General features: G+C 39.1%; 1 protein-coding gene across 2 annotated transcripts in view; it reads left to right on the forward strand.

Moving 5' to 3' along the window:
• Positions 1 to 17372, forward strand: part of ADAMTS19 (ADAM metallopeptidase with thrombospondin type 1 motif 19) — a 281932-nt gene that overhangs the window by 138968 nt on the left and 125592 nt on the right. For both annotated transcript variants that reach the window (XM_084629273.1, XM_084629274.1), the window contains one exon: positions 8908 to 9013. In XM_084629273.1, coding sequence (XP_084485399.1) covers positions 8908 to 9013 — 106 coding nt within the window. The remainder of the gene's footprint in view (positions 1 to 8907; positions 9014 to 17372) is intronic.

Here is a 17372-nt window from a genome sequence, read left to right on the forward strand (position 1 = left end):
ATACTTTACTTTAAATGTGTGAATAATCCCAACGTAGTCAAAGGGCCTTGACCATGTGTTCAAAGTTAAGCACATACATAAGTGCTTTGCTGGCTTGGGGTCTGTCTACTATAGGGTGTTTTGTACCTTTTTTTCTGAAGCATCTGATTCTAGTAACTGCAGGAGCACTGTGTTAAACTAGATGGATCACTGATCTAAACCAGTATGGAAATTCCTATGTTTCTAAGATAAGTATTTTAGTAGAAAGAGGTCCACATAAAAGATAGATAATGTTTCCTCTGATTTTCTGGCTGTTCCCATGCCATTGCCACAGGCATAAAGTTGAGGTTTTTTGGATGACTTTAGCATTTGCATATTTTCACACACTTTAGGATTTTGTTTTAAGAAAACTGCATTCTTCGAGTAGTATCACTATGGGTGCTCCACTTCAGGTCCGCATGTGCCTCTTGAGCTTTCAATTGGAGATTTCTAGCTAGCACTGACCATTCAGCCCACACATACACCCTAGGCTTCCTTGTGGCAGACACTGAGGCTATGCAGGGGTGCATGGGTGAGCTGCTGTCTGTTCCTCCTCTACTGCCCCAGCCCGCAATGGAAACCTAGCACGTCCATCTAGAGCGTACTCGACATTCTCTCTTTTCTTTTTTTCTCAAAGTTAGTTAGTTTATAGCTGTAGGTTAATGTTTAGTACAGTTAGTTTTAGCGCAGAGGATCATTTTTGCCTTCTTTTTTCTTCAGGAGACTTGTCATCTCCTAGCAGGGTATTCCTGGTTCACCAGGCTTCAAATGCTGCCTCTCTTTCTGAGAGGCTATACCAGTGAGCAATGGACACTCCAAGTCTGTCCGTTGCCTGGGGAAGCCCCAAGTCTTCCACGGGTGTTCCTTCTGTTTGGCCCTTAAGTCTAGGGCTACAAAGGACAGGGAGATAGCTCAGACTACTGGCTATGGAAGGCTCCCTGCAACCACCCTCTGAGCCAAGTTAGGAGGACCCTCCACCCCAGTACATCCATCCCTGGATAGATCCAACACCCCATCAACCTTGGGGCCTGGGAAGCCTTGGAGTTCTAAGGACAGAAAGAAAGGGAAGTTTTTGGAGCCCACTGTGAAGACTCTCAGAAAGAGGAGCATGGTCTCTCACTTAAAGGAGTCAGCTCCAAAAAAAACCAGGTGCCCATCGACGTCCTTGGTCTCCAAGGGTACTATTGAGAACAGGGACTGTTCCTCCAGTACTGGTGGACCCGCAAAGCCTTGGAGCGCTAAGAACAGAAAGTATGGCTTTGGTAGGGCACCTATACTCTCCACCACTAAGGAGGGTAAGCACAAGATACCATCGAGTTCAGCCCAGCCACTGGCACCCAAGTATCCCGTTCAGCTGTCATGCACTTTAACCTAGCCACTTTAACTGATGTAATCAGTTCAGCCAGGGGTACCAGCTGTGCAAACAGAATCCTTTGGCACCAAGCAAGCATCTGTGCCTGACATCTACAATGCCTGCAGTACACCCATCATTGTTGGTAACGTCAACTCTGGCTATGGCAACCTCGACTACGGTGTTGGTACACAGGTCCTTTTCGGAACCACAAGAGTTCTGATACATGAGGGATATCTCAGTGTCAGATGAACCAGAGTCCCTGTTGTCATTTGGTACTGAGCATCTCTTGGTATTGAGACTTCAGTCTCTAAGTGGACATTCCATGGTACAGAACTCTCCTCTCCTCAGTGGCTGCCCTCCAACCCCGTGCCATGGGAGGATGTGGAGGAAGAGGACTCCCAATCGGTCCCCTCGATTTTCAGTGAGGGGTTCTCCTACATACCTCTTTGGGAATCGGCCTTCACGCAGGGAAGACCTTGCTGGTCACTGAAAGTGGTGGAACAAGCCTTGTATGCCACCCTGCACTTCCTTAGGGACACCTGCAAAGGCCACATTGGGACCTGTGGGCTGCCTATCAACAGTAATTTAATGGACCACCAGTACTGTCCCTCAGGGAGACCAGGATTTCACATACAGAGCAGGTTACCATTGGTTCAAATAGAGATCTTATGAGATGGTTGAGAACTAGGTTGAGATCCCAAGACAGGGTGGGGTGTCTGATGTGGGGGAAGAGATTATCTGGACTCTTTAACAATTCTGTATGATACTGGGTGAGCACAAACCAGGGGATGAAAGGTCGATATGGCAGCCAGGTGTACCTTGACTAAACTGGTGGATAATCCGGATGTCTGTAGATCCAGCAAGTAATCTAGGATGAGGGAAAGGGGAACTGATTCCGGCCAGGGGTAACAAAAGCCAGACCAATAGATTAATCTCTTCCATTTCTTTGTTCAAGTTCAAGACATAGACTCTCAGGGCTTGGAGTTTGATTGCTTCTGCAATCAATCCACGGCAGGTGATTTCTTCTTAAAGGATAATCCCTTTTGTGGGCAGAGTTTTTCTGTCTAGACCCTCATATGATCGTTGTTTACTCATTGTAGCTACTTTTTAACCACCAAAACTCTCAATATCAAATTTTGAATAGCATGGGGTTCTGATCAAGCTTAATTGACCTGGTTCCATGGAACCCACCAAAAGTAGGCCAAATGTCAGTGTGTCTCAGTGGGTCACAACTGAGAATACCAAATTAAGGACAAGCTGCTGAGAAATGGGGCAGAGACACCCCAAAACTGGTGGTTATTTTTCTATAAGATATACCTAACCAGCAACAAAAGTAAACTTCTGTCTCACCACACTGGCTAACAAGAAGTCAGAAATGCAGCCTCCTCACATATTCCAGTTCTGAATTCAACACCCAGACAGTAGACTGAATGATGAGTGGTTCTTTATAACCAATTTCATCAAACAGAGGGTTCTTTTGATCCCAAAGGTCACATACCCAGGTTAATATATAACTCAGATCTTACCCAATAATCACGCTGTTGCCGATCCTTTAGTATCTAATAACTAAAGGTTTATTTATAGAAAGAAAGAAAGAGAAAGGAAGGAGTGAGAATTAAAATTGGTTAAAGGAATCAAATACGTACAGTAATTTCAAGGTTCTAGGATCAGGATTGAAGCAGTGATAGTATAAACTGCTGATTTGTTAAGTCTCTGGTTTCTCCAAAATCATTGGAAGTTCCTCAGTCCCTTGGTTAGAATGCTCCCATTAGTATAAGTTCATAGTCCAGAGATCAGATCAGGAAAGAGACCAAATGGAAATGTTTCCAGGGACTTTTATAGTTTATGTCCTGTGGAGGGAAACTCACTGTTTCAAACAAAGCCATCAGTCCAGTTTGTGGAAAAATACAGGTAACAAGATGGAGTTTAGGGTTGCATGATTTAGTCACATGCCCTTGCATGATTCGCTGATTCATAACAGAGGCCATTACCCATACTCTAGTGAAAACATTCACATGAAAGTCCGTCGGGGGGATAGGCTTCTTCCATGGTCCATTGTGTTTGTTGATGAGCCATCAACTTGAATATTCCATTCACAATGTGTTGGCCAGAGTGGGTGCAAATTACCCTATGGGTGATACCACAGGAGCAAACACATTTGAAATACAGGTACATAGTCAATATTCATAACTTCAGATTCAAAAATGATATGTGCATACAAATAGGATAATCCTATTCAGCAAACCATAACTTTCCATTGACACCTTAATTGATGCACTCTATACAAGATTTGTTGTGATTATTTAACAGTGGTAGCAACAATGATCTACATGGTCATATTTTAATCACATAACATCGTATCATGTATCAGTATTTTTTTTTCTGAAACCTCACAGTTCAGAAAAATCCTATTTCTATCCCTGGATGTTAGAAGGGCCTTCTACCTGGATAAGACTAAGCAGATTAGGAGATTGCCTAGACTCTTCATATACTTTGCAGGTAGAGCTAAGGGAGCTCCTATTTCTGTTGAATGACTTTTGAAATGGATATTAGATTGCATTTCTGTTATAAGTGTGCAGGTGCTCAGCCCTTCCTTCTCCCTGCATTGAGTGAGCATGCATTCAAGCAGATTATAGGCAACATTTGCTGCATTTTGGAACAATGTTCCAGTATCAGAGATATGTAGAGACACTACTTGGACTTCTGTCCATATATTTTTCAAAGCATTATTCCCTGCTCCCTGCCATCAGATTTGATGAGGCACTTGCATCTGCGGTACTATCTTCAGTTCTGAACCCTATTCCAAAGCTCCCCCCCTGCTTCTGGGGATACTGCTCAGAAATCAGCTGAAGTGGAGAACTCATAGGGACACTATTCAAAAAAGAAGGAAATGTTACTCACTCTGTTCCGTAACTGTAGTTCTTTGAGATGTGTGTCTTAGAGCTTGACTACTCATCCTCCTTTCCCTCTACTTCAGCTGTTCCCTAGGGGATAACTGAGAAGAGAAGAAATTGAGGGCAGTTGGCCAGTGCACCCCTATATAGCCTCAGTTTCTGCCATGAGGTGGCATAAGGCACATGAGGGAGCCAAATGGACACTGCTAGCTAGAAATCTCTGATCGAAGGCTCACGAGGCACATATGATCTGAATTGGAGCACCCAGAGGGTCATACATCTCAAAGAACTACAGTTACTGCACAGGATGAGTGACATTTCCCTCTCTTAGGATGCTTGTCCCCCTGCTAGAATCTTTCAACCCAAACTCCAGGCCAATAGTTTTTTGTATTGCATGAGACCAGGAGTATTAAAACATTATTAAAAAATGACTCAGGCTTTTAATTATACACTGAACATGGGAGCAGCATGTTTTTTTTCCACACTTCACCAATGGATGGATCTCTGGGGTTGTGGGTGCCTCAGTCTCCATATTAATTGAATCCTTTGTCTCACCATGAACACTGTCTGCAATTATACTTACTACTGCTAGTTTTATTCATGGTTTTATGATGTGGACACTTGTCCGCTAGTAACTGGGCAAAAACAGTTGATAACTTTTTGATACTTTACCTACCAGAGCTAGTCCACACTCATGCAAAATAATAGAGGTGTTTGCCTCCCAAAGATACACTAGAAGATTCTGTACTGGGGACATGTATTATTGTACTAAGACTCTTTTTTAACACAAAATATAAGGTAGTATATTTACTGCTACCATATGAAATATCATTAACCATATAAATAGTAGACAAAATAAAATGAAAACAATATTCATTTTCTGAAACAATCCATTTTATTGACTGTGCACTTATTAATTCACAAAATGTGATATTTCATTATAGCTGTACTGCAAATTAGTGAAGTTCTACTGCATTTAGTAATTCTGTATTTAATTATCCTAAAAAGCATCTTTGATCATCCACAGCTTAAGAGAATTTTAACATCTTCTGTCAAGCATGCATCAGTTCAATACTGTTTCTTGTTCTGACATATGTAACCGTCAATGTTTCTTTTAGGCTTTTTTCTTAGACATGGAATTGGGTTGTTTTTAAAATTGTATGAGATGCTATCACTGAGTTCAAGTAAGACTTTTCAAGAACAAAGTTCATTAATTTGAAGTTGTGTGGAAAGCCCACAGGTTTCAGTGGGGATACTTTAATCATAACAAAAGAGCAATTGTTCAGAGTTTGTTGGGTTGTTTGGTTTTTTTTTTGGTTTTTGAGTAGATTTAACCTTGGAGCAATTCCAGCTGTGTTAATAAGCCACAGGAAACTGCAGTGAATATATATATATATATATATATATATATGTATGTATATATGAAGAAACTCTTTTTTACCTAAGGAAACTGCAGTGAGTGTGTGTGTGTGTGTGAAGCAAGAGTAGCTGCTTACCGAAGCCAGTTTTTTTCCTTACACATGAAATTAATAACCATGGACAAGACATGAAACTAGTTCTTGATTAGTAGTTGGCTGATTTATATCCAGTAGCTAGTGTTTGATGTGGCTTTCATGTATAAGGTCAACTTTGTTTAATAAAGAATAAAGCATTAATTGTATATGTGCTTTTGGCTGTATCTAGAATCAGAATCTAATTTAATGTAAATAGAATGCAGGCTTCTCATTCCAAGTGTTAGACCCTAGAAGATTAACAGTAATCAATGCATTTATAAGAACTATGTGTACAGAGAAGCCTTGGTTATGTAAATTGATATTTATTGTTTGTAATGAGTACTACTGGTTATAATTTCTTCCTTGCAATAGATATGGAACCTATCAAAGGGATTTACCTGTTCAGTGCTATATCATGCCTGTGAGAGCCAGTAGAATTCTAAGGGGAACTAGCAACTATAGCGATCAAGCAGTGTTGGAGGGAAGCATTAAGCCTATATAAGGAACATCATAATTTTAGAGGAGAGGAGCTGCCTAGAATAGAATCATAGAATACCAGGGTTGGAAGGGACCTCAGGAGGTCATCTAGTCCAACCCCCTGCTCAAAGCAGGACTGATCCCCAATTAAATCATCCCAGCCAGGGCTTTGTCAAGCCTGACCTTAAAAATATCTAAGGAAGGAGATTCCACCACCTCCCTAGGTAACGCATTCCAGTGTTTCACCACCCTCCTAGTGAAAAAGTTTTTCCTAATATCCAACCTAAATCTCCCCCACTGCAACTTGAGACCATTACTCCTTGTTCTGTCATCTGCTACCACTGAGAACAGTCTAGATCCATCCTCTTTGGAACCCCCTTTCAGGTAGTTGAAAGTAGCTATCAAATCCCCCCTCATTCTTCTCTTCCGTAGACTAAACATCCCCAGTTCCCTCAGCCTCTCCTCATAACTCATGTGTTCCAGTCCCCTAATCATTTTTGTTGCCCTCCGCTGGACTCTTTCCAATTTTTTCACATCCTTCTTGTAGTGTGGGGCCCAAAACTGGACACAGTACTCCAGATGAGGCCTCACCAGTGTCAAATAGAGGGGAACAATCACATCCCTCGATCTGCTGGCAATGCCCCTACTTATACATCCCAAAATGCCATTGGCCTTCTTGGCAACAAGGGCACACTGTTAACTCATATCCAGCTTCTCGTCCACTGTAAGAACTGTGGTCCACTGTAAGAACTGCTGCCAAGCCATTCGGTCCTTAGTCTGTAGCGGTGCATTGGATTCTTCCATCCTAAGTGTAGGACTCTGCACTTGTCCTTGTTGAACCTCATCAGATTTCTTTTGGCCCAATCCTCCAATTTGTCTAGGTCCCTCTGTATCCTATCCCTGCCCTCCAGCATATCTACCTCTCCTCCCAGTTTAGTGTCACCTAAGGCATCTCTTTCCCTTTTCTCATTTGCTTTGCTGCTCTGCCCACTGGCAGGAAAGGCTGGGAGTCTCAAACTGCTCAACCAGTCACCAGCTACTTCTGCCACATCCAGACTTCACCACCCAGAGAAGAATCGAGAGCTTTCTCTACTTTTAAGCCAACACATTGTATTTATGTTCCATTTAGTGGGGGTGTGAGAAAGGCATGTTGTGGAAAACCTTCAGGGACATCTCACTTTCTTGTGCAAACAAAGCCCATAGAGAGGGATTTCCCAATGTAAAATAACATTTCACAGTGTAACACAGTTGCCTTTTTTGTTATGTCTACAGTGAGAAGTTAGGTAATTCTCTTACCTTTCTTCTAGCATTGCTCCATTGGTGCTGACACTAGTGGGAACACTAGTATAGACTAGCCCCCAGACAATTTTACCACTGTATTGTCCAAACCTAGTCAGAGCAGTGATGTGGGTATTGCCTAAAATTCCCAGTGTAAATAAGAAAAGGAATATTTGTGGCACCTTACAGACTAACCAATTTATTTGAGCATAAGCTTTCGTGAGCTACAACTCACTTCATCGGATGCATACTGTGGAAACTGCAGTGAGGATGTTTTTATACACACAGATCATGAAAAAAGGGTGTTTATCACTTCAAAAGGTTTTCTCTTCCCCCACCCCACTCTCCTGCTGGTAATAGCTTATCTAAAGTGGAGATAAGGCCTTTCTGTTTGCAGGCTGACAAGTTAAAATATTTGGACTTCATCCTATGAGATGTACATTTAGAAGGCTAATTAAGACTAAAGTCCAAATGCTTCTAGCCATTTAATTGTATCAGAAACATCCAACAAATATGTTGATCCAGAGGGTGCCATTTCTTTGAAGGGATGTTCGATATGAAATAGGCTGTACATTTGGAATATGTAAATAATCAAATAGACTGCTTAAACCAAGATCTTCAAAAATAGGAGCCTAAAATCCTAGGTTCTTAAATAAATGATCTCAGTCAAATGAAGCTGCTTGGTGCTCAGCATTTTGCAATATTAGATCATTTATTTAGGAGCCTAATCATGGACTTGAGTGTCTAACATTTAGGCTCCTGTTTTTGAAAACCTAGGGTTTAGATCATATGCTTGATACTGTCCTTGGCATTTATGATAAATGTGATGGTTAGACTGCTGTCTATTAAGGATTGTTATAGTTTTATGGAATTTGAGGTTTCCTGTAAAAACTCGTCTTCCTTTCTAACTTGTGCACTGAACTCCATATTGGTGCTTAAAAAATTAGTAAGTCCTAATGTTAAAATGAAAGAGTAGAAACTGAAGAACAGAAAATAAAACTAAAGTCTATTAGCAAAAAAAAATGCGCAGATTTGTGGATAAAATTATCAGATTTGTATTGCCTTTTTTAACAATATGCTGTTCAAATTTTACTGTATCATACCTTATTTAAATACATTACATTGTTTGGGAACAAATTTTGTGCACACTATATAGTAAATGAGCGATATTGTCACTATCCTGATCTTCTCTTCTCCCTTCTATGCTATTGATGCTAAATTCACTAATTGCGAATTGTCTTTAATAAGTTTATAAATAGTATAGGGCAGGTACATCCCTATGTGTTAGTTCAGCATCAGCACAATAGGGCTGCAATCCAGGGCCATAATGTAAATATAAATAATAAATAATACTCATAATGATTAATCCTGGTGTGGTGGTTGTGTTTCCTAGGTATAGCATATTTGAGTGGAATGTGCAGTGAAAAAAGAAAATGTATTATTGCAGAGGACAATGGTCTGAATCTCGCATTTACCATTGCCCATGAGATGGGTCACAAGTAAGTACATGAAAGAAAACAAAGATCCCTAACTTTTGTTGACATGTATTATTCCAGACTCTAAATTTAATTTTAATTTTAATACAGGAGTTTATCACATAACACAAGAGCTTTGGTTTTGTATGTGTTCTTGTTTTTTAATTAAGGAAGGCTATTACTTATGATTTATGATAAGTGTAAGGAAATTCATTTTTTTCGTTAAAATTGACATAATTTGTCAATATAGCACATAAGTCAAGAAAACAATTACATCTTTGAATGGCACATTAGTCATTCTATATATACAATAATTCATTAGAACATTTGGAAGATCTAATTTAATCTGGGGAAAAAAACAGGTGTCTCCTGAACTTGTTTTGGGGATTGTGGTACTATGCATCAAATGCAGCTCTGACTAATATTGCCAAAAAACATGTAATGAAATCATAAGTTGACTGAGATTTTATTGAGTTTGCCAGTCTCAAAATAGTTCCTTTAAAATCATAAGGGTCATGAAAACACTAGCTTCCCTCAATCCCAAACAGCAAAAGATTGTGCTGAAGCTGAAGATGTATATTCTTTACAACAAGATGTTGTTCTTATTGGCTAGAAGGAGAGTAGGGAGTGCTAAGGAGTAAACTTAATACAAAAAAGCAGTATGCTGCCCAAACAAATTAGATATCAAACCTGGAATTCACTGCTTGATCTCCCCACCCTTCAAAAAAGAATAAATAAGTCAGTGCTTTACAAGTTTAAATTTTACTGGGGGAGAATCTCCTGTATTCATCCTCAATATTTGATAAAAGTTTATCAATTAGGTCAATGTTTTAAGAAGCAGCTTCAGTTTTTGAGACCATCATTTCTGGAGGCTGTGCACCAGACATCTCCATCTGAGCTCTTGCATTTGCCATTGACTTCAGCTGGAACTGTGAGCTCTCAGCACCTCTGAAAATTAGATGTCTCAAGATGGGCACTGTAAATTGGAAGCCACTTTTGAACATTTTAATCATACTGTCTAGAGAACTGAGATCCCACTATCTAATACTGAAGAAGAAATCAATACTAAATGAGATTTTTGGTTTTAAGGATAGCCTCTCCCGGTGAATTAGAGATGAACAATTTCTATGAACTCATGGAGGATGGTGAGGAGAGTTACAGGGATGTTCATTCCAGGTGAATCCCTGCCAGAGAAATAATTTAAGGCCACTAAATTCCTTAAACTTTAAAAAATTAAGTAGAAATAAATGCTTTCCTTTAAATTAATTTTTGGATACCTGCTGTTTATAGAAAGGAATTCTCAGAGAAAATCCAATTAAATGTAAGGCAAAACCAGAAAACCCACCACCTGTTTGTAGATGACAATGAAAACCGTCCACTGTTATAAAATGCATAAATAAATAAACTTTATGAGCTCTTTTTGGCAAGATTTTTCAAAGAGCACATTTAGCACACAGGGCATTAAGTACAAACAAGTATGCTTGCAAAAACTTTTGGCAATATTTTCAGAACTGGAATTGAAGTGCCTTATGCAAGTGAAAATAATTAATAGTTTAATTTTTGTGCATTTGTTTTTGCACATCAAACTCCTTAAATGTATATTCTGTGCTTTGGAATGGATTTCTGTCTGACCTATATGCAGACCTAATTGTAAGCTCCTAATAGAACAACTCTGCAGAGCTGTGGAGCATTTAAGAGTATTTTCTCAGTTACCTACTTTGATATGTCCCCAAAATGCTCATAACCTGCTGTGCATAATTGTAAATACATATTAGTGTACTTATGGCTCTGTAGTCATGGTTGAATATACTGTTATTTTTGTTATTAATGTTATTTTTGTGCCCTCCATTGAGCACACTCAAGGGAGTTTCTACATGTAGCTTTCACAGTTCCCTATGGATACATTTTGAACATCATTCTATTGAACAATGATAATCTAGAGATTTTTTTTGGTCGAGGTTGGTGTAGAGGTGGAGGTAAGGAGAGTGGTGGGAGGGGGATTAGTTTACAAGCATAAAGTGGAATGGGATGAGGAAAGGAAAAACGAGTGAGAGAAAAATGAGAAATGGAAGGGAATGAGGAAGGAAGGGATATTAGCTGCTCAGATACTATAATGATAAGAACGGAGATGGATAAATAGCGGAAGGAGAGAGGTTCATTGAGGAAACCATAAACAAGGCTGGCAGCAGAGGAACAGAGTATGAAGAGGGCAAAGGTGTACAGCCAATTAGCATAGTTTGTTCCATTCATACCTGTCTAATTTTTGTATCATAGCATGGAATATATATGTTTTGTGTCTAAATTACAAATTGAAATATATATAACGTCTTTTACTCTACTAATAAATAACATGTCTCTATAGCGTGATAAGAAAAATACTTTTTATGTGTTGTGCAGTTTTGCTGCAGCTCTTTAGATGTGAGGAGTGAGCCAAGTTCAGTCCTCATAAAGCTCAAAACATGTTTCAGAAATCTGTAGCTAAAATACTCTACTAATATAAATGGCTTTAGCCTTGTAAAAAATCGTAAGGTGATTTTTATAAACAGTTTTTCAAGTTAAAATCCTGATTGTTTCCTGCAGAAATAAATTTAGACCTGAAACATTCCAGAATTCTTTAGGAACAAAAGCCACATGGAAGTACCAGACAGTACATGCTACAGATGGTTATCTTTGGTGTTACTCAATTACTGAGGTGTTTCACTATATTACAGTTTGTCTGCAAATGCCTTGACTCAGTAATGCATGTTTTCCCCCATGTGGGAACCACAACCTCTTATTCATGCTCTTGGTTCTATTAAAAGATACAGTGAAATTTGAGGTTAGTGGAATCAACATGGATTATCTTCTTTCATTCACATTTTGAATTGCTTGTTTTAGGTTTTACCAGTTTCAGTCTTCCCCACTCAATTAGTTACATTATTATTAAAATGAGATTATGGCTTTTCAGCTTCTATTTTCCATTTGGATAAATTTAACTGCTGCTTTGTTACTTGAGTTGATCAGTGAATTAGTGGCTAATAGGAGTTCTACATTTGTTGGCCTACAAGGCTCAAGATCTGACACTGCTTGCCATCTACAAGGGCTTCATCTTGATTTTGGAGGTAAAATATCCTGTTACTGTATTTGTGGAACTTAATCTTTGTGCTTCTGTTTCATACCTTCCTCCTACCCCTTTCTCTTACTTAGAACTTGCCCTGTGTGTTCTTCCATTTCATTTGTAGTGTTTTTATAATAATTTGAAGAAACCCTCTTATAGTGGGAAACACTTGTTTGTTTGTTTGTTTGTTTGTTTGTTTGTTTATTTATTACAGTATGCCGAGAGGACATAACTAAGATTGGAGCCTCGTTGTTCCAGTCTCTGTACAAGTATAAACTGAAGAGCTTAAAATCTAAATAAATAATATATAATAGCACTTAGCACAATTTGGGAGCCATATAAATAATTGGAAGCATGCACTGGGTATCATCCAATGTCTATATAGCTGGGAAATTAATTCTTAAAAGAGCTTTCTCTGGTCACACCTTCCTTATAGAATGCTATTATAAATGTACCCAGCCTTGTTTTTAACATTTTAAAGCTGATCACAGAATACAGGTTACTTACCCAAGTGAAACATTTTGTACCAATGTGTTAAAATAGCTGTCTCCAGAAAATGATAGACCACAAAGCCAGATATCTGATACAACCATACCTATATAGGGGCACAGAAAGCTGAATAGTAGCTCCAGGATCTCTCTGACTGTGTTCCTGCTTCCTGCTTCTATGGGTCCATTGGACCTACACTCCTGAGCATGTCCCTGGCTGTGAATTCCTCAGCAATGAGGAAGCTACTGGGGAAATATTATGTATCTGGCTGCAGGAGGGGATGATGTAAGTATTCTGGCCCTGACTGATCTGCTCATTACCTCCTCCTTACCCCCACAGAGCCCTCCAGGAGTTTAGGGGGAGTAGTGGAATACTTCTGTGCAAGTGGTGGACACATACATCCCTTTTCCTGTGGAGATCCTTGCATAGAGGACCCCTCGATGCAAAGATCACAAGGACACAATTTGGCCCCTAGTTAATAATTTCACCTTGATGGTAACTTCCTTTATGCTTTCCAACACAAAAATCTGTTTTAAAGCATTTTAGTAAGAAATCCATATTAGGATTAAACAATTAAGATCAGCATTAATACTTCTATTAATACAGTCCATGCCTGGCTTCCTGAAAGCATAATTTAGATGAGGAATCAATTATTTCAATTTCTCACACTGCTTTTATTTCCCATTTCCTTAGTAGTCACTGTACTTCAGAATGTGTCTTGTTAAGTAAGATGATTCACTTGTAGCAGCATCATTATTCTCTCAAGTCACAAAGCCAAAAGTGTTCAATCAAGGTGCCTAAAGCTCTCCTTCACAATCCATATTTAGGTACCTAAATAGAAGTGGCCTGATTTCAAAGGTGCTGTCCCCTTGATTTCCATGGGAGATGGGGTTACTCAGTACCTCTGGAAACCAAGATACTTCTGTTTAGGCACCTGAATATGGATTTCAAAACTAAAGTTTATTGCCCAAAGTTTGAAAAACACTGCTACAGTATAGAACGTGTGATTTTTTTTAAAGGAGAAAGAAAAGGAGTACTTGTGGCACCTTAGAGACTAACCAATTTATTTGAGCATAAGCTTTCGTGAGCTACAGCTCACTTCATCGGATGCATACTGTGGAAAGTGCAGAAGATCTTTTATACACACAAAGCATGAAAAAATACCTCCCCCCACCCCACTCTCCTGCTGGCAATAGCTTATCTAAAGTGATCACTCTCCTTACAATTTGTATGATAATCAAGGTGGGCCATTTCCAGCACAAATCCACGGTTTAACAAGAACGTCTGAGGGGGGGGGGGGGTTAGGAAAAAACAAGGGGAAATAGGTTACCTTGCATAATGACTTAGCCACTCCCAGTCTCTATTCAAGCCTAAGTTAATTGTATCCAATTTGCAAATGAATTCCAATTCAACAGTTTCTCGCTGGAGTCTGGATTTGAAGGTTTTTTGTTGAAGAATTGAAACTTTCATGTCTGTAATCGCGTGACCAGAGAGATTGAAGTGTTCTCCGACTGGTTTATGAATGTTATAATTCTTGACATCTGATTTGTGTCCATTTATTCTTTTACGTAGAGACTGTCCAGTTTGACCAATGTACATGGCAGAGGGGCATTGCTGGCACATGATGGCATATATCACATTGGTGGATGTGCAGGTGAACGAGCCTCTGATAGCGTGGCTGATGTTATTAGGCCCTGTGATGGTGTCCCCTGAATAGATATGTGGGCACAGTTGGCAACGGGCTTTGTTTCAAGGATAGGTTCCTGGGTTAGTGGTTCTGTTGTGTGGTATGTGGTTGCTGGTGAGTATTTGCTTCAGGTTGGGAGGCTGTCTGTAGGCAAGGACTGGCCTGTCTCCCAGGATTTGTGAGAGTGTTGGGTCATCCTTCAGGATAGGTTGTAGATCCTTAATAATGCGTTGGAGGGGTTTTAGTTGGGGGCCGTCACCCAACTGAAGGGGCTGAAGGTGACAGCCCCCAACTAAAACCCCTTGTAACCTATTTCCCCTTGTTTTTTCCTAACCCCGCCCCCTCCTCAGACGTTCTTGTTAAACCCTGGATTTGTGCTGGAAATGGCCCACCTTGATTATCATACACATTGTAAGGAGAGTGGTCACTTTAGATAAGCTATTACCAGCAGGAGAGTGGGTTTGTGTGTGGGGGGGGAGGGGGTGAGAAAACCTGGATTTGTGCTGGAAATGGCCCAACTTGATTATCATACACATTGTAAAAGAGAGTGATCACTTTAGATAAGCTATTGCCAGCAGGAGAGTGAGGGAGGTATTTTTTCATGCTTTGTGTGTATAAAAGATCTTCTACACTTTCCACAGTATGCATCCGATGAAGTGAACTGTAGCTCACGAAAGCTTATGCTCAAATAAATTGGTTAGTCTCTAAGGTGCCACAAGTACTCCTTTCCTTTTTGCGAATACAGACTAACATGGTTGTTACTCTGAAACCTTTTTAAAGGAGAATTTTCTGCTAACTACAGAACATAATGCTAAGAAAATAGCTTATATACATACGTCTATAACAGTATTGTTAGCAGTTAACATTCTTTTGTGCTGTCTTCAGGTTTGCAATGTTGTGGGTCAATTTTGAGGTCAATCATCACATAGCACAGTCATGCTTTTATATTATTTTTAACACACTCTGGGCTATCTTTTTTGTATAGTAGCTAGAAGCTTTTATTTCTACAAGAAACACTATTTAATCTGCTAAGATTATCCATGTGTAAGCAAGAGAACAGTTTTGGATCAACTCCTCATAACAAAGAAGATACCATACTTCACTTGCTTCTTTATTAAATGGTTATTCTATTGAATTGGCAAAACACATAAGCAGCATAGAGAATTTTCCTTTTATTTATTACATAGAGACTGACTTTGATCACAGACTGGTTTTACATTAGGGTAGTTCCACTGGTTTCAACAGATACTCTTAATTTATACTGGTATAATAAGAACAGAATTAGATACATTGAAAAACTATATTGAAAGCAAATTTGTTTTTATTTTTCTTAATTTCTTTATTTAAGGTTAATTACAAGACACCCTATTCCAAGGTCTAAGCTCCCTGACAAGACATCAAAAATCCATCCCATCCATAATAATAAAATAAAAACAATGGCAAAATAATGGTAGATCCCACAAAAAGCAGCCAGTTAGCCAAAAACAGCAAAGTATCCCATCCCTCAAGTTTCCAAAGACCCCATCATTCACCCTGCTCACCTCAGCTTTCTTCTGAGACATTTTCAAGAAGATGTATACATTAAAGATCAACAGATTTAGGTATTTTGGATCAAAAGTAGGTGACAGAGTTTCAAAATCATGGAGCCATGCTGATAAACACTAGCTGAGAATTTTTGCCTGGCAAAATTAGTATAGAACACCAAACATTCAAATGGTTTGGGAAAGGTTTTCAGAAGATACATTTACAAATAGGGATTTTAGAGATGGATCCAATTTATCTTGAGGTTTTTGTTTTCACTTTCTGGTTGGCTGCAAACTGAAAGCCGAATGCCCTTGTTAGAATTTTCAAAATCACAAAAACTAATTTGTTGTGTTCAAGTTCTAAGAACAGGCACATTTTCAGAGAGCATCTTATTTTATCCAAGCATATTTTTCCCTAATGGCAACTTACACTGATGAGTTCTGTGAAGACAGACAGACAGCTAGGGGAAGAGAGAGCTCTGGAAGAAATACAGTACAAAAACTAGCCAGAGTGAAGAATCTACTCTTGACAGGCTTTGTGCATCTAAATCCCCCAGCCCCTCAGAAATGCTTTGTCCACATTTCGTTAGCAAGTTTAAAAAATGTAAAATCATTCAAAATTTAAAAGATTAAGCAAATAGGTAAAATTTTCAATTTTCCGTCCTGTGTTTGAGTAATGCACTACAAGATGATTCTTTAATTAATATCACTTTGGAGCAGTGTCTTGGAAACATAGTGACTAATATGTGGAAAACACTTTATGTAATGCATAACTTTAGTAGGTATTTAAAAACATTTCAGACAATTGTGAGAAAGTTGACAAAAGATTGTGTAAATTAATGTCAATGTTTTTCATTAATAAACAGAATTAGCCTTCTTGTTGGCAATTCAATGAATATCTGATGCCTCAAAGTTTCCTTTTCCTAATTACATATTTTTTTCATTTGATCACATGGTATAGTTCAGTGATGATTCTTGGCATAGAACTGAGTACATAAACCTTAGACATAACTATTTATCTTGAAATACTGCAGTTTGCAGTATTTGCCTTTAGCCTCTTCTTTGTTGTTGCTGCCCACTTGCCCTGTATTAGATACATGGCCTCTTGGTGGATTTTTAAATTAAATTATTTGTTTCATTTTATTAAGTTAAATAAAACGATCACAGCAAAGTTTGAAACTATTTGTATTACCCATATATGCTTCAGTCTAGGGCCCAGACTGTATACTCCAGCAGAGTTACACATGGGAGGAATCAGAAGGACAAAGGATCACTTTGTGAAGGTTCATATTATGAAGTTTTCTTAATTTTTTTAAGGGGCTTTTGCAGGGAGGAATTATAGTGGGGCACTCCTCTCCCCACATAGATTTGGTTTCTTCAGGCTTTTCCTGTGACAGCACTTGTTCTTTTCTCCTCCACATGTTACCTATGCAAAAACTCCATTTCTGAGTCAAATACAGATGCCCAGCTTGAGCCTGAAGCAGCATTGACTTATAGAGGGCACAGATTACCTGTCATTTAGCCCCTGCTGTAGGAGAGAGGAGAATGCCTGAGAAAGTAGCTCCTCTTCCTCCCCCAGTCCCACGT

The sequence above is a fragment of the Lepidochelys olivacea genome (genome assembly GCF_965140295.1).
Source record: "Lepidochelys olivacea isolate rLepOli2 genome assembly, chromosome: 5".
NCBI lineage: Eukaryota > Metazoa > Chordata > Testudines > Cheloniidae > Lepidochelys > Lepidochelys olivacea.